This window comes from Apium graveolens, chromosome 1 (genome assembly GCF_009905375.1).
Source record: "Apium graveolens cultivar Ventura chromosome 1, ASM990537v1, whole genome shotgun sequence".
Lineage (NCBI taxonomy): Eukaryota > Viridiplantae > Streptophyta > Magnoliopsida > Apiales > Apiaceae > Apium > Apium graveolens.
In genome coordinates, this window is record NC_133647.1 from 199801047 (window position 1) to 199825993 (window position 24947).

The 24947-nt window shown below is 35.9% G+C and overlaps 1 protein-coding gene across 1 annotated transcript; it reads left to right on the top strand.

Moving 5' to 3' along the window:
* The first annotated feature begins 410 nt into the window (after positions 1-410).
* Positions 411-1901, top strand: LOC141678189 (glucan endo-1,3-beta-glucosidase-like). Its single transcript, XM_074484444.1, has 2 exons — positions 411-656; positions 725-1901. The coding sequence occupies exons 1-2, from the start codon at positions 578-580 to the stop codon at positions 1768-1770; spliced, it is 1125 nt and encodes a 374-aa protein (XP_074340545.1). The 5' UTR covers positions 411-577; the 3' UTR covers positions 1771-1901.
* Positions 1902-24947: the final 23046 nt, after the last annotated feature.

Below are 24947 nucleotides of genomic sequence, written 5' to 3' on the forward strand. Positions count from 1 at the left end.
ATTAATTTTTAAGTATATGAATATCAATATTTTATCACATGAAGTGAGAAATTTAATAATTTAAAGTGTAGTTTCGATATATTTTATTATATTAATTTATTATCCATTAATTTGGATCAATAAAATATGATATGGGTGAATGTTTAATATTTATATATGATCTTATAGGAAATAAAGTAAAGATAAAATAATTATATATATGAATTCAGTTCCATTTAGGTCTTGGAATGATGAGACCGAAGACCGGATATTTTCAATTATAAGGACCGGGACCGGACCAGGTATATTCGATCCGGTCCGGGTCTTGGACTGGTAAACCGATCCGGTCCGGGTTACCAGAATTCTGTACCGCCCTAACCAAGATGAAAATAAAAATACTCAATTTTCGTGTAGTTGGGGGGTTTAGTCTATATTTAACCCATTAAAATATAGAGTGATGGTTGACTGAGGGTTTACTTGGATTATCTCTGTATTGTTTGCATTGCAGTGTTTGTTTGAAAGATTCAAAGAGCTCATTCCTTTATTTAAGCTCTTACTTGTTTATGCAATTTTGGATGTGAGACTGAGAAGAACAACAATGATTTCATCTCCTTTTTTCTCACTGGTTACTCTAGCATTTCTTACCATGTTGCTAATTGCAAAACCAACTTTAACAGGTATTTCTTTTATCCTCTAGCACACGTGCGCAAGCACTCATTTAGTTTGCTAACAATTTCATCAACAGGTGCAGCAACTGTTGGAGTGGCTTATGGAAGGGACGGAAACAATTTGCCATCACCTAGAGAAGTGGTAGATCTGTACAGGTCACAAGGCATAGGGGCTATGAGAATTTACTGGCCAGACCCAGAAGTTCTGCAAGCGCTGAAGGGATCAGGCATTGAACTGGTACTAGGTGTGCCAAACACAGATCTTCAGCAACTGGCTTCAGACATCCCCTCCGCCCAGAGATGGGTTCGAACAAATGTTCTAAACTACCCCGACGTGAAAGTCAAGTACATATCAGTAGGGAATGAAGTCACTCCTGTGAATCCCCAATCAAGGTATGCAACCTTTGTTGTCCCTGCAATGACCAACATTTTCAATGCAGTTAAAGATGCAGGCCTATTTCAGAAAGTGAGAGTGTCTACGACTCTTGACACGAGTGTCATCGATGAGAAAACATCGTATCCACCATCAGCAGGTAACTTCAGGAGAGATGTGATGTGGTTTATGAATCCAATCATCGGCTTTTTAACTGATACCAACCAACCAATTCTGTTCACTGTCTACCCATACTATGCTTACATTAGCAATAATAGAATAAAGTTGCCATACGTATTGTTCACACAACAATCCCCAGAATTCACAGATAACGGTCTCAAGTACTATAACCTCTTTGATGCAATGTTGGACGGCGTCTATTCTGCTCTAGAAAAAAATAGCGGTCCTGCAGCCATGCCTGCAGCCATGTTGAATGGAACTGTCTCCTCCTCCTTAAGGAGAGGGTATCAGGTGAAAGCTGTTATAACCGAGACCGGCTATAGGCATACGCCAGGGCCGCCACGGGGACACGGTAGAAGAACACTTTTGGCTTCTGAAGATGCTTGCACCTATTATGAGAATCTGGTAAAACATGTCACTTCTATTGGTACTCCAAAGAGGCCTGGTCCTATTGAAACCTACTTATTTGCAATGTTCGACGAGGATAAGAAACCAGAGGATCAGAGGAACTTTGGCATCTTTGGTCTCAATAAACAACCTCGCTGTGCAATTAATTTCCATGGAACTTAATGCTATATATGTACGTACTCCGGCTACAGAATGGTATGCACGCTTTGTTTAAATATTGTGCAAGTCATTATCTCGCACTATGTACTAGTTTTACCTTTCTAACGCAGAATAAAAGTTTGTAATCTTTTTTATTCCTGTCAAAATTTTTTGAAAAATTCGATATCCGTCATAGAATTCCGCATTCGTATCCAAGAAAAAGATGATATTATATGTATCTGAAATAAAACAGATATTATTCATATTTGAATCCGAAATATTCGAATCCGAATAAGTACATATATATATATATATATATATATATGATATTTAAATCATATAAACATATAATTGTATATAATTTAAAAATTAATTTTTTTAGTTTATAATGTGTGTTTAATCATAAAAAATATTATAAAATCATGGTAGATACTACACGGCCATCAAAAAATTCAAAAAATCCGATATTCGTCTAAAATATCTGAATTCGTATCCGAGAAAAATCGGATATTATCTATATCCGAAATAAAGCGAATATTATCCGTATTCGAATCCGACAATTGTAGATGCGGATACAGATATAGACATCCATATCCGAATTATCCGATTGACAACCATACTTCTCAAGTAGCCACTGGTTAATTTCAATTAATATTAAACATTATTTGAATGCACTCATCTCTTCTATATGTAACTAGTAAATAAAGCCGCGCTTCACGCCTGCATTTAGATTTGATATAAATTAATATTAAAATTTAGATAAAAATTAATTTGGGTTATCATCTAGTCAAATACAATATTGTCAACTCAACTCTCACATCTCATGTATCCTTGTTAACTAATAATACATTTTTTAGGGTTAATTACACTTTGCACCCTACTACTTTGTTTCAAAAACAAAATTGTATAAGAACTTTATAAATTCAGTTTGCACCCCTAAACTTCAACTTTCAGATTCATTATGCACCCCTTTCCAAAATTTGTTGAATTGGGTAGGAGTAGAATCGGAAATTCAGCAAAAATATTAAGTAAATTAAATTTACATCTTTTAAATAATGTTAAAAATTAAATTTTAATACATAAATTGTAAGTTTTTAATTTTTAAATGATAATAGTAATTTCAATTTTGATTTTCATTTCATAGTATTAATGCTAATATTTTGTAATTCTACAATAAATAATTTTAGCAATTACTTTTGATTATATAATAAAATTAATTAAGTAAAGTAATAAAATTTTGAATTGATATTATAAAAATACAAAACGATTATATAACTTATAAGTTATTTCTCTCCATATCTATGTAAGAGTTTTTGAATTTTTTTCTCCATATCCTGTTTTCAAACTGGTTTGTGTGGGAGTGTCTATCTATCGCAAATATTCACAGCCTAGACGAGCAAATGACATATCTAAATATTGATGTGAAAGAAAATAAAGAATTGGTTTTTGAGGGAGTTGTTGCGGAGTTTAACAAATACGATCTCTTTTTGGTGGGAAGGTTCCTGTTAGAGAAAACAGTCAACATCATGGCTATGAAGTGTAAATTGGCTGATCTGTGGAAGCCGACAATGGGAATAAATATTAAGGAGACTGATTCTAGTTTGTTCTTGTTCCAATTCTATCATAAAGAAGATTTATAGTGGGTTCTTAATGGTGGTCCTTGGTCATTCGACAATATTATGTTGGTGTTAAATGTGATTCCTCCGAGAGAGAGTCTTGTTAGTATTCCATTATTTTTACTTAATATTTGGATACAAATTTATGATCTACCATCAGGTTCTATGACAGAAGTTGTGGGAAAACAGCTTGGGAATTTTTTTGGGGAGTTCATCATGTATGATCAAAAGAATGATGCAAGTCTGTGGAGGGAGTATATGCGTATAAAGATAAAGATTGATGTCCGTAAGTCATTGAAATGAAAGAAAAAGATTACGTACAGAAATGGAAAAGAATTTATGATGTAGTGTAAGTATGAAAGATTAGGAAATTTTTGTTTTGTTTGTGATATGGTATCCCATACTGAGAGTTATCGTATGCGATTCTTGGATAGTCGAGGTGATGAAAGTAAGAAGGAGTGGGGATTATGGCTTCGTGTGCGGCCGCGAAGACTAGCTGGTCAAGGGAGGAGTAAATGGCTTCGTGAAGACTGTGATGGTGGATGGGAGGAAAAAATTGGAAAGAGTAACAGAACCCCGAGATCTGAGGAATCTGTTACCAGTGGGGAGAGTTTTCAGGAGCGGATTAGAAGAGTTGATTTATATATTTCCAAAAATAATTCTATTATGTAGGACATTCAAATTCAAAAGACAAATGATAAGGCGCCAAAAAATAATCAATTGTTTTTAATTGGGCCGGGTGAGGGTGAGTTAGATGGGCTTGCAGTTTTAAATAACAGGAGGAGAAAGATGAGTCTAAGGCCCATGTGGTTATGTATACAGGAGATAGGTCTCATGTCAAAGTGTTTAATAATTCTGAGTTCATTCGTATAGATGCTACTCCTTCTGCAATGGATTGTGTGGTGTCTTCCTTTATTGATTTGGCTACGCTTACAGGGCAAGCTAGACAGCCATTATGAATCACCTATGTTGGAACTGTCGGAGTTTGGGAAAACCTTGTACATTTCGTGTTTTAGGAGACCTTGTTAAGGCCTACAACCCCGACCTTTTATTTCTGTCTGAAACTATTGCTCGTGTTGATAAGATAAAGGAGATTTGTGTTAAGTTTGGTTTGTTGATTATTTTGTTGTTGATTGTGTGGGCAGAAGTGGTGGCTTGGCAGTCATGTGGAAGAGAACAGTGTCTAGTAAGGTTGATAACTATTCCCAAAATCACATTGATGTTACTAGGTTAAAGAATATGGTTCCATACTAGAGATTGACATATTTTTATGGCTACCTGGAAAGAGGTCGTAGACGTGAGTCATGGGATTTCATTAGATAATTATCATCTGTTTCTCTGCTGCCTTGGTGCATAATTGGGGATTTTAATGACTCGCTGTATCCTAGTGATAAGAGTGGGTTGGTTAATCATCCGTAATATTTTATGAATGGTTTTAAATCAGCTTTAGAAGATGGTGAGTTGCTGGAAATTGACCTCACAGGGGGAAAGTTCACTTGGGAGAAAAGTAAGGGAAAGGCGAATTGGGTTTGAGAACATCTTGATAGAGCATTTGCTTCCAATTCTTGGTGGCAACTATTTTCTGTGTGTAAGCTTTCTGTTCATCATGCAATATGTTCAGATCATGATCCCATACGTCTTGACTTGTGTAATGTTAATTAACCGAGCTTTCATAACCAAGTGAGAGAGTAATGGGAGAAACTTTCTAATATTCATTTATTACCTAAGCTAATTCCTATTTCATCTTTTATGGCTAATTGGGGGAGGAACTTTTTTCATAAATTTAGAGATAAGGTCACGAAACAGAAGGAAGTTTTGAATGTCTTGGTGAACAGAGTGGATGATGAGGGAATAAAGGATTATTTTAAGGAAAGAGATAAGTTGACGACTTGCTATACCATGAAGCAAATTATTTTAAAAGTTTATTTCTATTTTTGGTAAATTACTTGCAAAATCAATATAAAATGATTTGCTTATTCAAAAATTATTCTAAAAATACGAGGCACAAGCTAATTTTCATATTCCTTAAATAAAAATATTATTCTTGGCATTTTTATACTTTTCAAAATTTCTTTGACTTACTAAATTATGTTTTGTTCTGAAAAGAAAAGAAAAAGAAAGAGGTGGGAATTTGCCAATTACCATTTTGCCCTTAAATTATATATATACTCCCTCATCCCCTCTTCTCTCCCGTTTCTCTCTTCCTTTTCTCTCGAACTCTCCTCTCTCTTTACTCTCGGTAACCTTTCTCTCTCCCCCCTTGTTCTTTCTCGATTCTTGCTCATTTTCTAATTGGAGACCATGGTTAAGTCTCGTTTTGCTTCTAGGCTCTTGTTCTTGGCTTGCATGTTGTTGTTGTGTTGGTTAAGTTCGGAATCCGCAAGCCACGTCTCAAGTTTTGAGTTCGGTTTGATGGTTGGGTTCAATTTTGATGAAAGAAAATGAGTTGATGTTGATTGTTAGCATGAATTGGTGGTTTTCGTGTAGGAAATCCTCAAATTTGAGGGAACTACCGAGAACCGCCACCGCTGGCGATAAACTCCGGTGAGTCGGCGTTGAACGATGATGCTATGCCCGAGTTCTAATGATTAAAATCTATTTTTCCGAATGGTTGCATGCTAGTTAAGTAAATTTAAAAATTTTGGTTTTCGAAACTTATTTTTGATTCAAAAATTAAGTGAATAATTTGGTTTTACGATTTGAGACTGTGAATGTTAGTTTGATTTGTGACAATGGTTAAACAATTGTGTTTAAGTTAAGGATTTCAGAATTTGAGAATTGAATTATTGTTTTTGTTCGGCTTCGAATTCGATTTTATGAATAATTCGGTTCGAATTATATGATTTTGTGATGCATGAGTTAAGTTATATACTAGGTTGATCTGCATGTATGAAATGTGAGTTTTGGTTATAGAATTTAACTTATAATTCGATTTAAAAGAGAATAAGGAATTGAGTTTATAAATTTGATTCTTGTGTTATATTTATGATTCGATTTACTGATTCGTTATATTGATATTTGAAGAAGTCGAGTTGCATGTTATGTTGAGTTACGGTTTCAAGTATTAATGAGTAATTGATTAATCAATTATCGGTTTATAACAATGAAAATGAATTTAAATTAGGGTTGAGTAATAAGAATTAGTTGGATCCTTGATTATTGTGATTTGTTGACTGATTTGAATTAGGGGTTAGCGTATTTGCGAATACGTCATGCTGGTTTTCGAAAGAAATATATATAAATATTATTGCGAGTATAAACGTAAAGATTTAATTATGTATAAATGTTTCGGGATCTATGAATCTTTGAATACGTGTTATGTGTAAATGATTTATCATTGATGTTAAGGACATTCGAATGATTATTTGTTATGTGTCCTATAAAGTTTGGTTATATTAAAGTGATGCGAATGGGGTAGAAATTATACCTTATGAGAAACGTCAGGAAGTTGTTATGGTACCTAATTATGGTTCATTTTGTATAATAAATTTGGAAAGCGAAGGCATTCAGGCTAGGAACGGAAAAAGGATCTTAGGTGGCAGTAGCTAAAGTTACGTGAAACAGTAAATTTTTCCGAGGCAAGTAACTCTGCCGTATATCTTGAATTGATTAAAGAGAGGATATTGATGTTATGCACTAATAGAGTAAAGAATCTTTGTTATATTGATATTGAACCTTGTGCTGAACCCTATTAGTAACCCTTTGTTTCAAGTTCTTATACACTATTTTCCTTTTATTATTGTTACCTTTGTGATCCTTGACCCAATTGTCATCATGAATCCTTTCTATACAATACCTTGTTAGCTTAAACCCCTATGATAGTAAGTTTGTGCCATGTTCCTGTGCAGTCCTTTGAAGCTATTTGATAACATCCTTGTTATACCCTGATTAATGTTGATCGTTTTCTTAACTTGCAATTCCTCGTATTTCCAATTTGTTTATTCCCTTTTTGAATTCTTGAATTAAACCTAATAATGATTTTTGACTTGAATGAGTCCAAAAGATTTCACATATCTGGTAATGTTAAAATGAATTTAGTCAAATCTTCTAAACAACATAAATGTTTTCCAAATGAATTTCTGATGGATTGGATAGAGACGTAAGAGGCTAGTGGTACTAGTCTAGTCACGTAAGAGGCTAGCGGGGCTAGTCCAATATAAAGGCTGAAATAATGTCATAGGTACCTTAATGACCATATGGAGGTCAGTACGGGCTGATCACCCGTATTATATTTAAAAGATGAATATTATAATCAAGGGTTCTCTGTTAGTTTATAAAACAGAAAAATGTATAAGTTTGCTACAAGAAGTATGCTTTCTTTTAGTTTGAAATAGAACAGTTGGAATTGAATCTTCTTTAGAGTTATGAAATCTGTTCGAGAACCCTACCACTTTACTTTGATATTGGTACTCGAAGTTTGAAATGAATGTTTCCTTTAAATATGAGAGACTCTATGAGAACCCTTTTATTGATCTTGATGAATGTTGGCTTTTCATCTTTGAATCTTAAAAGCCCTGAAAACCTCCTCTAGCATCCTTTCTTAGCCATTAATAGAATACTGCCACCTAGTTTATTCGAAATAGAATGCATCTGTTATGTTGATACTTAGAATTGTTAAATAGTTACTTGTTGTGCCTTTCTGCTTATTTATTTGTTTTGATCTAACAATGACAGTTAAGCAAGAAGATGACCAGACTTAGGCGCATTACTGGCAAGAGGGTTCCCGACGGTTTGGTTTCCAGATGCTAGATCAGGTAGATACTATGTGAGGAAACGGCGTCAGATGGTGGAAATTGTAATAGTTGTTCCAGATACTTTTGGGTTATCTGTCGATTCCAAGTCGGAATCGAATAATTTGAAATTATTAATAATTTGGGTTATAATAAATATATTATGGTTGGTAGTTGTAATTTTGTCTATACTTTATCTTGTTTAGATCCTATTAGTTTCGGGGTTTATTATATTTCTGCTGTTATTATATTAGTTTATTGGTGTTGTGGGTGCTCATTACTAATCACGACTTTGAGGGCGTCACAGCTACAACCTATTAATAGTAATTGAGAGGAGCTAAGCACCCCAGTGTAAATAAAAGTTTATCTGCAGTTTTTTTGCGCGGAAGACTTTAAGAATTAAAAAATGTAATTTCTTGGATCCGCGTGAAAAAGTGCCAAAAGTTATGGATCCGCAATGAAAAACCGCGGAAAGATGTTAACTTTTTTTTAAAATCCAGATCGTCAAATCCTTAATCTAACGGTTAAGAAGGTAATTGTTATTTAAATGATGTCTAACACATGATTGGTAGGGACATGCACCTCTAAAACAAATACTAAGTATATGGAAACATAAATTGGATTTGTTTAGCGAAAATAAATTTCAGTTGAGTGCTGCTGTTAGGAATATGTGTATTAGTTTGATGATAAGTTAAAGAAAACACTTAAGTAGAAATCTAGTGTTATTAGCCTCAACGGATAAGACCATCTTGGCTATCCGTTGAAGGAGTAGCTTTACTTAGAAATAAGTTTAGTATTGTAGCACATTTCATTCTTTGGATTCAAGTTGTAATTCTTAGATGTTGTGGGAAATTATCAGTCATGTTGACTACTAGTGGATATGCAAATAGGAGGGCTAATTGTAAATATTTCATGCCTTGTAATTTTGTATAAGTGAAGAAGTATCAACTGATATTGAAGACCTTCAACGGATAAGAAACAAAGCTTGAACGGATGTCTCTAAAGCTTCAACGAATAATATCCATCAACGGATAAGTGCTTCAACGGATAAAGACTTCAACTGCTAATGCATCAACGGATAAAGCTTCAACGGATAAAGCCTCAACGGATAAGGCATCAACCGATGAAAGCTTCAACGGATGCTTAGTTCAATAGCAGTTGATAGTAACAATTCATAAGCTGACAGAGGCACATGGGTTGACAGAGACAAACTGGAATGTGGCAGCCTCTAGGAGGAATCAAGAAAATGCAGCATTTCCATTCTGGTGCAAACAAGGGAGTATTCAAAGATTAACAGCTAAACCTAAATTGCATTGGATAGAGAAATGAAGAAGAAACATGTGAAGAGCCTTTTAATTGTATTTTACAGTTTTGTCTTCACTTGTAAACTTGGTAATATATAAACCAAGTAGCAGCTAGTAATTAGATGTGAATTTTTCAGAGCTGTTTAGAAAAAATCCAGAGAGAAAATCATTTAGTTTGTACTAGGAAGCAGCTGTGATTTAATTCTTTGAATCACAGATTTTCTGAAATAACACATCTCTGGTGGAACAACAAATCTACCAGAAAAGTTTTTAAGTTCTTTGTGTTCTTTACATTTGCGTTTGAATATATATCTGTTTGTATTAGCCTCAAGAAATTCACACACATTTGCTCACTAAAACACTTAGCCTTAGAAACTGCTCAAAACTTGAAAAGTTTTGAGATTTACATTCAACCCCCCTTCTGTAAATCTCATTGTTAGTCCACTGGGAATAACAATTGGTATTAGAGCAAGCTCTTAACATACAAAGAGTTTAAAGATCTATTCTACTAACATCATGAGTGCACAGAAGAACCCTCCTGCTAGGAAGGATATTGGTATAAAGATTCCAGTCCTGGAAAAAGATAACTATCATCACTGGAAAGTGAAGATGCATTTACATCTTCTTTCTCAAAATGAAAGCTACATTAACTGTATTGAAAATGGTCCTCACATCCCTCACAAAGTGGCCATAGCTGCTACTGCAACAGTTGCTGTTGGACAGTCCATTCCCAAGCCAAAAGCAGAATGGACTATTGAAGACATAGAAGAAATCCGCAAGGACAAGAAAGCCCTGAACATTTTGTTTAATGGCTTAGATCAAGATATGTTTGACAATGTCATTAATAGTCAAATTGCAAAGGAAGTTTGGGATACTGTACAAATCATCTGTGAAGGTACTGAGCAGGTTAGAGAGAACAAGATGCAGCTTCTTATTCAACAGTATGAATATTTTCACTTTGAAGAAGGAGAATCATTAAATGATACCTTCAACAGATTTCAGAAACTATTAAATGGATTGAAGCTGTATGGTAGAGTGTACCAAGTCAAGGATTCCAACTTAAAATTTCTGAGGTCTCTACCAAAGGAATGGAAGCCTATGACTGTCTCTCTAAGAAATTCTCAAGATTATAAGAACTTCACACTTGAAAGATTATATGGAATTTTGAAGACTTATGAACTTGAAATGGAGCAGGATGAGCTGCTGAAAAAGGGAAAGAGAAAAGGAGGAACAGTTGCACTTGTAGCTGATAGTGAGAAGATTGAAGCCAGGAATGAGGAGAAGACAATGCCAAGTCTCAAAATTGGCACAAGAAAATCAGAATCAAGCAAGGGTAAAGAGCAAGTAGCTGAGGATGAAGACAATTCCAGTCAGGATGACTTTGATGATGTTGATGAACATCTGGCTTTTCTGTCCAGGAGGTTTGCAAAGATGAAGTTTAGGAAAAATACAAAATTCACTAAGCCAAACAAAAACATGGTGGACAAATCCAAGTTCAAATGTTATAATTGTGGCATTGGTGGACACTTTGCAAGCGAGTGTAGGAAGCCAACCTCTGATAAGAAGAAATTTGAGCAAGTTGATTACAAAAAGAAGTATTTTGATTTGCTCAAACAAAAGGAAAGAGCTTTTCTCACTCAAGATGATTGGGCAACTAATGGAGTCAATGAAGATGATATGAAATATGTCAACCTAGCCCTGATGGCTAATTCTGATGAAAATAAAACTAGTTCATCAAGCAACCAGGTAATTACTACTGATCTCTCTCAGCTTTCTAAAAATGAATACAATGAAGCCATAAATGATATGTCCAATGAATTATATCATTTGCGTGTTTCCCTTAAATCACTAGCCAAAGAAAACACTAGGATCAAAGAGAATAATGTGTTTTTAAGTGATAGGAATGTTGTGTTAGAGGATCAGGTAATTGAGCTTGAAAAGATTAAACTTAAATGCTTGACTGTTGACAGTGAACTAGAAGAAGCTGTTAAGAAAGTAGAAATTCTTTCTAAACAGTTAGAGAGTGAGCAAGAGGTAATCAAGGCCTGGAAAACATCTAGGGATGTTAGTGTTCAGATTGCCAAGGTTCAGGGAATTGAATCATTCTGTGAGGATGCCTGGAAGAAAAATAAAAAGGAGCTAGAATTAATTGATGGATTATCAACGGATGTGGAATCAATGGATGATGAAAGTTATCCGTTGAAGGAAGAAAAAGAGCATTCGTTGAAGGCTCATCAATTAGAACAGGCAAGTAATTTCAAAAATAAAAATCTCAATAAGAAGGATGGTTCAACTTTCAAGAACTTTATCAAAGAAGGAGGTAGCACATCCAAAGATGCCAGTAAGGTGAATATAGGACACATGACTTTAGATCAGCTGAAAAATAGGCTTAAGTTGGTTGAGGATAAAAAGGAAACTAAAAGAAAATCTAAAAGAAATGGGAAGGTAGGGATTAATAAACATAACAATTACACACCTGATAGGTATGCTCCTAGAAAAAGCTGTGTGCATTGTAAAAGTGTTAATCATCTATCTGATAACTGCAAATATGTTAAGAATGCTCCCATGCCTTCAAATCCCTCAATGCATAACATGTCTATGTCACCTCTGCATGCTATGCCTGTTATATCTCATCAGAATCCCCATGCACATTTTGCAAACATGCCATATATTAATAATCCTTATTTTACTGTATTTAGTATGCCTCAAATACCATACAATATGCCTATGTGGAATAACATGTTTGCACAATCTATGCCTTATCAAATTCAATCAAATGTGCTAAATGATTCTGTGACTAACCCTACACTTCAACCAACTACATCTGAGACCAAGGTTGACCCAAAGTTACCTAAGTCAAAAGATGCAGGAGGAATGAAGTCTAGGAAAAAGACTAACAAGGCTGGACCCAAGGAAACTTGGGTACCAAAATCAACTTGATTGATTTTGTTGTGTGCAGGGAAAAAGAAGGAATCTATGGTACTTGGACAGTGGCTGTTCAAGACATATGACAGGAGATTTCACCCTGCTCACAGAGCTTAAGGAGAGAGCTGGCCCTAGCATAACCTTTGGAGATGACAGCAAAGGATTCACTATGGGATATGGCTTGATTTCAAAAGAAAATGTCATCATTGATGAAGTTGCATTGGTTGATGGTCTCAAACACAACTTATTGAGCATCAGTCAACTATGTGACAGAGGGAATACGGTTTTCTTCAATTCTGAAGCCTGTATTGTCACAAGTAAGAAGGACAATAAAGTGGTTCTAACTGGAGTTAGAAAAGGGAATGTGTATTTAGCTGACTTCAACTCTACAGATGCAGAATCTATTACTTGTCTTTTCAGCAAAGCAAGTCCAGTTGAAAGTTGGCTATGGCACAAGAAGCTGTCCCACTTGAATTTCAAGACAATGAATGATCTAGTCAAAAAGGACTTAGTTAGAGGAATGCCTCTAGTAGAATTCACAAGGCCAGCTCTCTCCTTAAGCTCTGTGAGCAGGGTGAAATCTCCTGTCATGTGTCTTGAACAGCAAAGGATTCACTATGGGATATGGCTTGATTTCAAAAGAAAATGTCATCATTGATGAAGTTGCATTGGTTGATGGTCTCAAACACAACTTATTGAGCATCAGTCAACTATGTGACAGAGGGAATACGGTTTTCTTCAATTCTGAAGCCTGTATTGTCACAAGTAAGAAGGACAATAAAGTGGTTCTAACTGGAGTTAGAAAAGGGAATGTGTATTTAGCTGACTTCAACTCTACAGATGCAGAATCTATTACTTGTCTTTTCAGCAAAGCAAGTCCAGTTGAAAGTTGGCTATGGCACAAGAAGCTGTCCCACTTGAATTTCAAGACAATGAATGATCTAGTTAAAAAGGACTTAGTTAGAGGAATGCCTCTAGTAGAATTCACAAGGGATGGACTGTTTGATGCTTGTCAGAAAGGAAAGCAAAAGAAAGTATCATTCAGTAAGAAGCTTGAATCTGCAATTGATGAACCATTACAACTGCTACACATGGATCTTTTTGGACCAGTCAATGTATTGTCAATTTCAAGGAAAAGATATTACCTAGTGATTGTAGATGATTTCTCAAAGTTTTCATGGGTTTATTTTCTTGGATCAAAGGATGAAGCTAGTGAAATCATTATCAATCATATCAAGCAAGTCAACAATCATCCTGATTTCAAAGTAAGGAATATTAGGAGTGACAATGGAACTGAGTTCAAGAATTCAACCATGAAGTTGTTTTGTGAAGAAAATGGGATCATGCATGAGTTCTTAGCTCCAAGGACCCCACAACAAAATGGTGTGGTGGAAAGGAAGAACAAATCACTAATTGAAGCTGCAAGGACAATGCTTGAAGAGTCAAAACTCCCAACTTACTTTTGGGCTGAGGCTGTTAACTGTGCATGTTATACTCAGAATATTTCTCTAATCAATCAGGCAAAAGGCATGACTCCCTATCAATTATTCAAGAGAAGAAAACCAACTTTAAACTTTCTGCATGTCTTTGGTTGCAAATGCTACATCTTAAGGAATCAATCTGATCACAAAAGGAAGTTTGATGCAAAGGCTGATGAAGGAATATTTGTTGGTTATTCTGCTGGAAAATCATATAGGGTCTACGATCTAAGAACCAACATTGTCATGGAATCTGTGCATGTTGTGTTTGATGATAAAAAGATTGATGGACTAACAGATGAGGGACATCATGAAGGACTCAAATTTGACAATATTGAGATATATTGTGATGATAGTGAAGATGAGAATGATGAAGAAGGCATCTCAAGAAGAATTCAAAATTTGCCTTTGGATAATGCACAGAATGTTGCATCCGTTGAAAGTCATAATTCAGCTTCCGTTGAAAGAAGCAATGCAGCATCCGTTGAAAGACAAAGTGCATCATCCGTTGAAGTTCACAATGAAGCATCCGTTGATAACAGTCTGTCAACGGATAATCAATTCACTTCATCAGTTGATAGAGCTCCCAATTCCTTTCAAAGGATTAACAACTCAGGGGGAGTTTCAACCAATCAACATTCTATCTCACATCATGACAATACTGAGGCAACCTCATCTAGAGCTAATCTACCACCTCAAAGGAAATGGACCAAGAATCACCCTTTTGAACTGATCATTGGTGATGCTACATCTAAAGTGCAAACTAGAAGGGCTACTCAAGATGAATGTCTGTATAGTAGCTTTCTATCACAGGAGGAACCTAAGAGAGTAGAAGAAGCTCTATTGGATCCAGATTGGAATTTAGCAATGCAAGAGGAGCTAAACCAATTTGAGAGGAACAAAGTATGGAAGCTGGTACCCAAGCCAAAGAACAAGAGTTCTATTGACACAAAATGGGTATTCAGAAACAAGATGGATGAAAATGGCATTGTCATAAGGAATAAAGCCAGATCGGTTGCTAAAGGCTATTCTCAACAAGAGGGAATAGATTTTGATGAGACATTTGCTCCAGTTGCCAGACTTGAAGCCATCAGAATCTTTCTAGCCTATGCAGCCCATGCCAATTTCAAAGTCTATCAAATGGATGTCAAGAGTGCATTTCTAAATGGGTAATTGAAGGAAGAAGTTTATGTAAGCCAACCTCCAGGATTTGAAGATCCAAACTTTCCAGACTATGTGTATTATCTGTTGAAAGCACTCTATGGACTAAAGCAAGCACCTAGAGCCTGGTATGAGACTTTGTGAAAATTTCTTCTAGATAATCACTTTACAAGAGGTACTGTTGACAAAACTCTTTTCTTTAGAAATGTTAATGGCTCTACAATACGTGTTCAAATTTATGTAGATGATATTATATTTGGATCTACAGATGATAAGCTTTGTAAAAAGTTTGCTAAGTTAATGCAAAGTAAATATGAAATGAGCATGATGGGAGAGCTAACTTATTTTCTTGGTTTACAAGTTAAACAAGTTAGTAGTGGAATTTTCATTAGTCAAACTAAATATATTTATGATCTTTTAAAGAAGTTTGACTTAATGGACTGTTCATCTGCAAAAACTCCCATGGCCACTGCCACCAAGCTTGAATTAAACAAGGTTGAAAAGTCTGTGGACATTTCAAGTTATAGAGGCATGGTTGGCTCACTTTTATATTTAACTGCTAGTAGACCTGATATAATATTTTCTACATGTCTCTATGCTAGATTTCAAGCTGACCCTAAAGAATCTCACTTAGTGGCTATTAAAAGAATCTTCAGATATCTCAAAGGGACTCCAAATCTAGGAATTTGGTACCCTAGAGAGTCTGGTTTTGATCTAATCGGCTACTCAGATGCAGATTATGCAGGCTGCAAAATAGACAGGAAAAGCACAACAGGCACCTGTCAATTTCTAGGGAACAAGCTTGTGTCATGGTTCAGCAAGAAGCAAAATTCTTTTTCTACATCAACAGCTGAAGCTGAGTACATTGCTGCTGGTAGTTGTTGTGCACAGATACTATGGATGAGGAATCAACTATTTGACTATGGACTAACTGTTGATAAAATTCCTATATTATGTGACAACACAAGTGCCATTACTGAAAATCCAGTGCAGCACTCAAGAACCAAGCACATTGACATCAAGTACCACTTCATTAGGGAACATGTGATGAAAGGTACAGTGGAACTTCATTTTATTCCAAGTGAAAAGCAGATTGCAGACATATTCACCAAGCCACTTGATGAATCAACATTCACAAGATTAGTAAGTGAGCTAGGTATGCTTAATTATTCATAAATTTATGTCCTCTTTATAATCTGCCTTGAAGCCTGAAATGAATTTGCTGCAAGAATAAAGTTGGCTTTAAGTAAAAATAATTCTATCAATGGATATTCCCTATCCGTTGAAAGCCAAAATTGTTCTATCAACGGATGTTCATTATCCGTTGAAAGACAAATACATTTCTGGTAATTTTATCACTCAACGGATAAAATAGTGTTGATCATCAACGTATAACTATTTACCTTATCCGTTGAAGTGTCACATCAGTTACTTTAAGTGAGTCATAGCCGTTGATTCTTTTACTTAACCGTTGATACAGATATACACTGTTGTATGTATTTGTATTAAAGGCAGTTTTCAGAATTTCTATAGTTTTCTTTACTCTTAAACGACTGTAATTTATTTAAAAGTATCACTTAATCATTTTATTTACGTTTTAATTCAAGAAAGTATAAAAGCCCATTGAATTCTTATTTTCACTTTACGCTTTCTTGCAATTTTTATTCTCTTTCTCTCCCAAAACTCTCAAGTTTTTCTCTGCAACCTCTACTCACAACAATGGCACCAGTAGTCAAAATTATGTCTCAGACTGGATTTGTTTATGAAAAGAACAATTTCGTAGCCTTGGTTGAAAAGAATGAAGCCCATTCTGATTATCACAAGATGATAGACTTCATCAAAAACTATAAACTAAGCTATGCAATGCTGGAAGCCCCAACCATTTACTGTGAGGTAATTGAGGAGATTTGGACAACTGCAGAGTTCAACTCCACAGATATGGCTATTGCCTTCTCTCTCAAAGGTAAGGATTATTGCATTAACTGTGATGATATACAGTCTTGCTTTAAGTTGCCTGAGAATAATGCCATGACACCACATACTGATAAAGATGTATCTGCTATGTTAGATTCCATAGGCTATGCTTTTAATTCTGCTAGTTTAGGTAGTATTAGAAGGAAGGGCCTTAGGAAAGAATGGAGTTTTCTTGGTGATGCCTTTATCAAGGTTTTCTCTGGGAAGATTAACAATTTTGATGCCATAACTTCATCTCTTGTTAATATACTCTATATGCTAGTTTCTGATAAGTACTTTAATTTTAGCAACTATGTCATGCTAGAATTAGGTTCCAGGTTAGGTAACAAAGCTAATAGACCCCATAACAGCTACTATGCTAGATGTAATATCCGGGATATATCGTGTAATTATTTTTGCTATTAAATAATTATTATGTGTGTTCAGTATCTATTCTCTGAATTAACTGTTAAGTGTTATTTGTATTTGAATATTCAAAAATAGTATTAATTGAGTATTTCAATTTTTATATGTCCAAAATAAAATATAGATAATTGTCATATCTTCCTAATTATTATTATGTTGATTTATGAATTTATATGAATCATATGAAATTTATAAAATCTTATTCCGAGTATTTAAAATCTATTTTATAAAAGCGGGAACCAACCGACGTCAACCGTTGTTACGTTTTTGGAACCCGAAACTCTTCCGAGAACTCCTTCCTAACCTAATTGTAATATTCCGAGCATTTTCCATGTTTCGACTTTTTCGATCCGGCGTACAGTTTGTCCTGCGCGAGTCCCGGCGCAACATTTTCGATACAATATTCGTTTCGGTAAATCAATAAAACCCGTATTTTCGATAAACGGGAGCTTTTTATTAAACTATCACAATTATCACTTCGTAATACATGTAACCAGGCGCTGAGACCAAGACCGCGGTACAAATTGTACTGATTTGAATAATTATCCCAAAAACCGATACCGTTTGGATCAGTTTTTACAAATAAACGTACCGTTTTATATCCGGAATGATCCAACGGGATACTAATTTCCCATAAATATAAATAGCCTTTTTCCGTATTTTATTTCGTATTAAAATCATTTGCAGACAGATAATTATATAATTTTACAGAGAAAAATCATATATTCATAAACCTTTCTGAGAATCAAACCACAAATTCAAGGTGTTAGTGAAATCCATTTGGAAAGTTGGAGTAACCAATTTGAAGGTCTCAAGGAGTACTATCAGATTCCAGGACCTATTTTACTGCAGAATCAAAGGTTGATTTTATATAATTATTTTCAAATTATTTTTATGAAAAATATGAATTTTTGTTCGGATGATTGTTTGTATGATTTGATGATTGCATGTGGTAGAGCTTGTTTTCCTGATGATTTTGATATATTATACGTCTGATTTGGAGTTCAATAACATGCTCAAAAGTAGGTTTAATTTTGGAATTTGAAAATTAAGGTTTATAGCCCGTATGAATGTTTTCAATTGAAATTTGGGGGTTTTTGATCCAGGGGTTATTAGCTGTTGATTTATAGTGGGTTGTGTTCCTTATGAAATTTGCAATCGATTGGTATATAGCTCGTTAACAGAGGATTAATGGATCGAAGGGAGTTGTGTTTTGAAAGTTTTCGATGTTGCCGGAAACCGGCGATGTTCTTGGCCAATTTCCGGCCAGAACAGAGATGATTATTGAGTTTTGATTGCACGAATAAGTTGCTGGTAACCTGTAGATTTAATCTGGACAGTTTGGTGGCCTGAGGTGGCCGGAATCGTGTTCTCCGGCCACACTCCGGCGAGTCGACGGCTGGGCTGGCAAAATTGCAAACATGCCCCTGTAGTTTTGTAGATGATGAAGTTTAGTCCCTGTAGTTTGTAAAGTTTTCAAAAATATGATTCCTGTTTATAAAATTTTTAAAAATCATTTTTCCTATTTATTTTTATTATAAAAATTCATTTTTAATTTCTGAAATTTTAAAAATTAGTATTTTAATTCCGAAAATTATTTTTAATTCAAAAATAAATCTGAATTAATTAGTTAATTAATTTCAGTTGATTTTTAATTGATTAATTGGTCAATTAATTCAAAAATTAATTGATTAATTGATTTAATTAATTATTAATTGATTTTAATTAATTATTTAATTAGATTTATTTATTTAAACATAATTTAAAAATTCCGAAAAATAGTTTCGAGCTTTAAAATATTATTCTAAATTATTTCCAAGGCTCGATAATTATTACTAAATTGTTTCGGAGCCAGAATTGGCCAACTGAACCCTGTTTATTAACCCGAAATTGATCCAACGACCCGTATTAATTCTGAAAAATACTTTAAAAATCATTTTAAATACCCGAAAGCATATTTATGACCCGAGACTTCTTTATAAATGATATGTCATTGATTACGTGATGTATTATGTGTTATACGTGATTTGTTGATTGACTATCGGTTTATATATTCGGTGTTTACTTGGTTATTGCATAACTTTCAATCCGTTAATCGAATTTGGGTGAAACGAAGGGTAGATAGAAGTATGTGTTGAATAGAATCCTGTGAGTTGATGATTGATATATGCTTATCATATGTGAGCAGAAGAGGCAAGACGTAGGAAAGGGAAACAGGTAGTTGAGGAGTAAGACGATTGTGATTGGAAGCGAGTGCAGGATAGTAAGCTAATACCAGGCAAGTGTTCTGAACTTTCTCGAGATATTGTAGTACTTGATAGTCTTGTTGACATTGCAAGTGCTTTGAAGCACAGAAACCTAAACCCTGATTGCAGTTATTGTTCTTGAGCCATGAACCATATTCTTTCTAAGCCATTGATTATTGTATACCCAAACACGAACCACAAATCTACGATACTACTCCACAAATACATACAAACTAAATACCAGACACTGAACTGAGTTATTATATACTCAACCCATGGTATCTTATGCTTTGAAAGACCAAATTCTTAAAACCCTGAAACATTGATTCCTTTGTTATCCAATTCTTTCATTACCCAACATTCAAGCCTTGAAAGTACCTTGTTGATCCACACAAGGGTTGAAACCCTTTTATTGTTAAACACTCACTGTTGTTAATGATTCTTATTATTGTTTATTATTGTTTAATTTTGTTATTATGTTAGAATTGGATTGTTTTTATAAAATTATGGACCAGATTCGTGGTCAGACCATATAATGGTCAAGTTAGGCCAATGTGTGCCTTGGATCCAATAGTTAGAGCAATGCTGTGTGCTTTGCTCGGGGTTAGTGTGTGACTGATCAGCAGCCTAACCTTGGTTTTAAAATAAAAATATAGTATCCAATTCTAAATTATAATCCATTGTTCACTTGATATCATAATCATATTCACTTGATGATCATTATTCTCAGTTTTGTCATTGTGACTTGCTGAGCTAGTTAGCTCATTTGTGCGATGTTGTTTATACTCTTTCCAGTTAAAAAGGAACCAGTTGGTAGCAAGGATCCCCAGTCCAGTGCGAGAGCTAGGGATTAAGGCTGTTGAAGCTGAGCTAGTAGGCTTCTTTTGGAATAATGTAAATTGTAAAAGTTTGTAATATGTTTAATACTCAGTTTGAGTTTGAATGGTTGGGATTTAATCGGTATGTAATATATTAGTGTGTTTGGCTTGTGTACATACTTTAACCTGTTACGATCCGTGGTAGTTGGTAAGTAGGGTCATTGCATATTATTATTATCTTTAGTATTGTTATAAGCAGGTTATAAATAAGGTGTGTGTGGACCCCAAACTTCTGACCCGGGTTTGGAGGGCGCCACACTAGATTCTTTATGTTATTGGCTAACCATGTTGCTGAAGGGTTGGTTATATCTAATGAGAGCAATAAACTCAAATGCTGGGCTCAAGAGAAAAGGGTCCTTGCAGACCTTGTGAGAATCAACCTCAACAGCCAGGTGCCATTGGTATATTTGCCAATAATGAATGCACAACAGGTAAGTGAGGTAAACACTTCTATTACTCATACTGTTTCCAACCCCACTGTTTCTTTGCCTTCTAGTGTGGCAATGGAATCTGTGTCTTTGTCCCAACAGGTTCCTACCAAAGCCATCAAAACTAAAATTTCAAAGCACAAGTCAAAGAAAACCACCTCTGTTGTTTCTCAAAAGATAACAGTTGTAACAACTACCATAAACCCTGAAAGGAGTGAACAGGGTGTGAGTGGTGAGGGGAGGGGTGAAGATCAAGAAACCCCCCAGGATAAGGTGGGAGAGGTGAGTGGTACCCCAGCCAGCGAAGCCACAGTCTCTTAAAAGACTGTGGTGGTTCAAAAGGAGTCAAACACATCCCTAGTTGCATCCTCCCAAAAGGATGCAGCTATTGAAAATAGTCCCCAACCAGGGACACAGAACAAAAGAGGGAGGGACACTGAAGCCACACATTCACCAATCAAAGCCTTTTCAAGGAAGAAGAAGGCTAAAACCCTAGTTTCCACACAGGGGGCATACACAACACAGATACATCCACCTGTATCTTTGCCTTCTCAAATTCAGCTTGATGTGACTCCAGCAAATGAGGAGTCACAGCCCCATTCTCTCATAATAGAAACACATCAATCATCAAACTCTCCATCACCCTCTCTGGAAGTGGATATGATATTCACATCAATTCTCGATTCTCCCTCCTTAAAACTCAGGGAGGAGCCCCACTCAAAACCTGATGATCATCATCTTTTAGATGATTTGTTGGATCATCAGCCAATTCTTTCAGATATAGTTGAAGAATCTGTGTCACCTCACTTAAAATCAATTCACACATATTCAACAATTATATCACTTTCAATATCTACATCTTTTCCTTCTTCAAAGGATATCTCTCATCCGTTGATAAGTGGTTGTTCTTCGACGGATAAGCTTAACAGCAGTTATCCGTTGATACCATCAGTTTCCACTTCAACGGATACTCCCTATCCGTTGATGGTCTCTACACATATAACAGAAACAATTCCAACTGTAGAAGACATGGTTACTATTCAATCACTTTTAGGTTTGAGGGAAGGGAGTGATAACTTGAGTGAGAGGCTGGGTTGCTCCCAGGCAAAAGGAGAGGTTGAGAGTCAACATATGCATGCTATTTCTTCCAGCATGACAAAAGTAAGTGAGGGGAGTGCCACCTTAGAAGGTGAGGGTGAGGGTGTGAGGGTGTGTGTGAGCCAGGGGGAGCCCCTGATGCAAGAAAATAGAGAAAATGAGAGAAAGGCAGGTACAGAAGCTATAAGGGTGGATCCAGCCATTGCTAGTGAGTCAATGATTGTGGATGATGCAGAAAAGGAAAGACAATTTCAGCAACATTACAAAGCTGTAATTGATAACATTTCCTTGGATGCTGACACTTTTACTCACCCTGTTCCAGCCTATCAATTGTTGGCTGCTTAGGGCAATGTGGAGGCAGAGCAGACTTTGAACATTGTACACACTTCAGAATCTCTCCTAAGAGACAAAGCTGTTGTTAATAGGCTGCCTTCTCAAGCTGGTGAGCCATCTGAAGAATTTAGAGTAAATTCTTATGATGATGACTCTAATTTTTTGGATGAGAGCATGAACTTAGGGGGAGCAACAGGCCCAAGTTCTGTTCCAAATCTACCTGACTGGGCATGGGTAAAGGAATCTATACCAGGACAGTTTGGTGTAGCTTTGGTCAAGCAAGTAATGACTATACAGAAGGCCCTTCAGGAGACTACAGATGCTGGTACAAAGACAATTCTTCAAGCTCATCTAGACTCTCTGCATCTCTTGCAGTTGCAGCATATCAGACAGAATCTAAGTGTGGATGAACTCAAGCAGGATATTGCTGATCTGAAATTCTACAATGCTGAGAAGTTGGATTCAGTCATGCCTTATGGTACTATGCAAGATTTGTTAGTGAGATTGAGGAGAGAATCTGATGCTGACAAGAGGCTGGCCAGGTTGGAAAACAGAGTTCAGATCATTGAAGACTCTATGGTCACCATTCTTCAGAATCAACAAACTCAGACTAATCTACTAATGCAGCTGGCAAAAGCACAAGGCTTGACCCCTACCCTTGATGATAACAAAAAGGGGGAGAATAAAAGGGAAGGGGAAGGAGAGCCATCTACAACAGTTCAAATATCTAAAGTGCTAATTCCTTCCATCACCACTTCTTCACCTATTCAAATCAAAGGAAAGCTTGATGGAATTGATCTAATCCAGATAACAGCAGCTGAATTGTAAGTCAAAGAGCAAAGGAGGAAAGTTGATGAAAAGGTGCAATACATTTTTGGTTCTACAGCTTCTAAATCACAATCTGTGAAGCATAGCACAAAGGTGGAATCAATTATTATTGAGCTCAAGCCAGTAAGGAGGAATAAGGTTGGAGAGACTTCTGCCAAGAATATGAAACCTATGGTTCTCAAGCCCAACAACAGATCCAATAAGGACTCTACAAAGAATCCTCTAAGCCTTGCTCAGATGAAAGAAGTGGATTTTCCTCTTCCAAAGCCTGATGAAGACAAGGTTTTGTGTGGAAGTATCATAAAGCACAAAGAGACCATGGATGTGGTTGAAAGGATGAACATGGCTATTATCTTTAGAGAGGGAAAGAGCATTTGTGTGATGCAAGGACATCCCAAATTCTCAATAACCAAGAGGGAAGAAGCCAGAAGGTTGAAGGAAGAAGCCAAAAAGCTAAAGGCTGACAAAAGAGCACAAGCAAAGCTTGAAAGACAGCTAAAGTCAAGTCAAGCTGAAGAAAAGAAAGAAATTGAAGACAAGAGTGAAGATGTAGGTATGGGGGACATGTTTAGTGATGATGTGGGAGAAAGAAGTAAGGAAAGAGAGGAATGGCAGAAAGGGAACAGAAAGAAGGCCAATACAAAAAGAAAGATGGTAGATGAGACTGAAGAAACCCAATCAAAATTCAAACCACTACCTTATATTCCTGAACCCATTATGCCTGACCCCTTCATAAACATCCATGGTGAAACAATCACTCCTAAGGAGGAACCAATTGATTGGGACACCATCAAATTGCCCACCTTCTTAACCTCTTCTCCACCATCAAAGAAGCAGAAAAGAAAAATCAAATCAACACCTCCTCCAACCTCAATCAAATTCACTCAGAAGCCTAAGCCTAAGCCACAAGCCTAGGATGATTATGTTCACATTTGTGACATAAAGGAATTTTCAGACATTGAACTCTATCTGGATGAGCTGGAGGAAGTAAGGGGAATAGATGCCTACAGACAGCTACCAGAAAGACTAGTGTTCAAATACAAAGGAAGTGGGGAAAGAACTTGGCCTCTCTACAGGATTCCGAATGAAGGCTACTCTACCTTGGTTAGAGTCTACTCAGCCATAAAAAGGGATTCTGGCTTTACCAAGACTGCCAAGACTGAGATTCTCAACAAGATTGCCAACATAAGGAAGACTTGGTGGGAGCCCAATGCCTTGCCTAGAACATTACTCATTCAAGAAAGAGGAATTACAGTTCACAAATCACCTCATTGGTTGATGGAGTTCAGAGACAATAAAGGAGTCAGAAGATTTTTCAGACTTGAAGATCAGCTCAAGATTGCCAGTAATGAAACTCTCAAGGATATGCAATCTAAGTTGGACATCAATGAAGAAGATGAAGCTGAGTTCTACAGACAACTTCAACTTCAAATAGAGGAGAATGACAGGAGGCTAGGAAAGAAAACAAGGGATCAAAGGAAAAGAAATTAATCTGCTCAGGCTAAATGAGCACCCTTGGAAACAATGTAATTCTTCAATTCCATCTCAGCATACACATTTTTGCAGCACTTTTGAATTTCTGCTTTATTACAGTTAATATGTTTGTCAAGTGTTTTGTTATCATCAAGCTAAACCCAAATTTATGCCTACAGTTCTAGTAGACATAAATAGGGGGAGATTGTTAGGAATATGTGTATTAGTTTGATGATAAGTTAAATAAAATATTTAAGTAGAAATCTAGTGTTTGTAGCCTCAACGGATAAAACCATCTTGGCTATCCGTTGAAGGAGTAGCTTT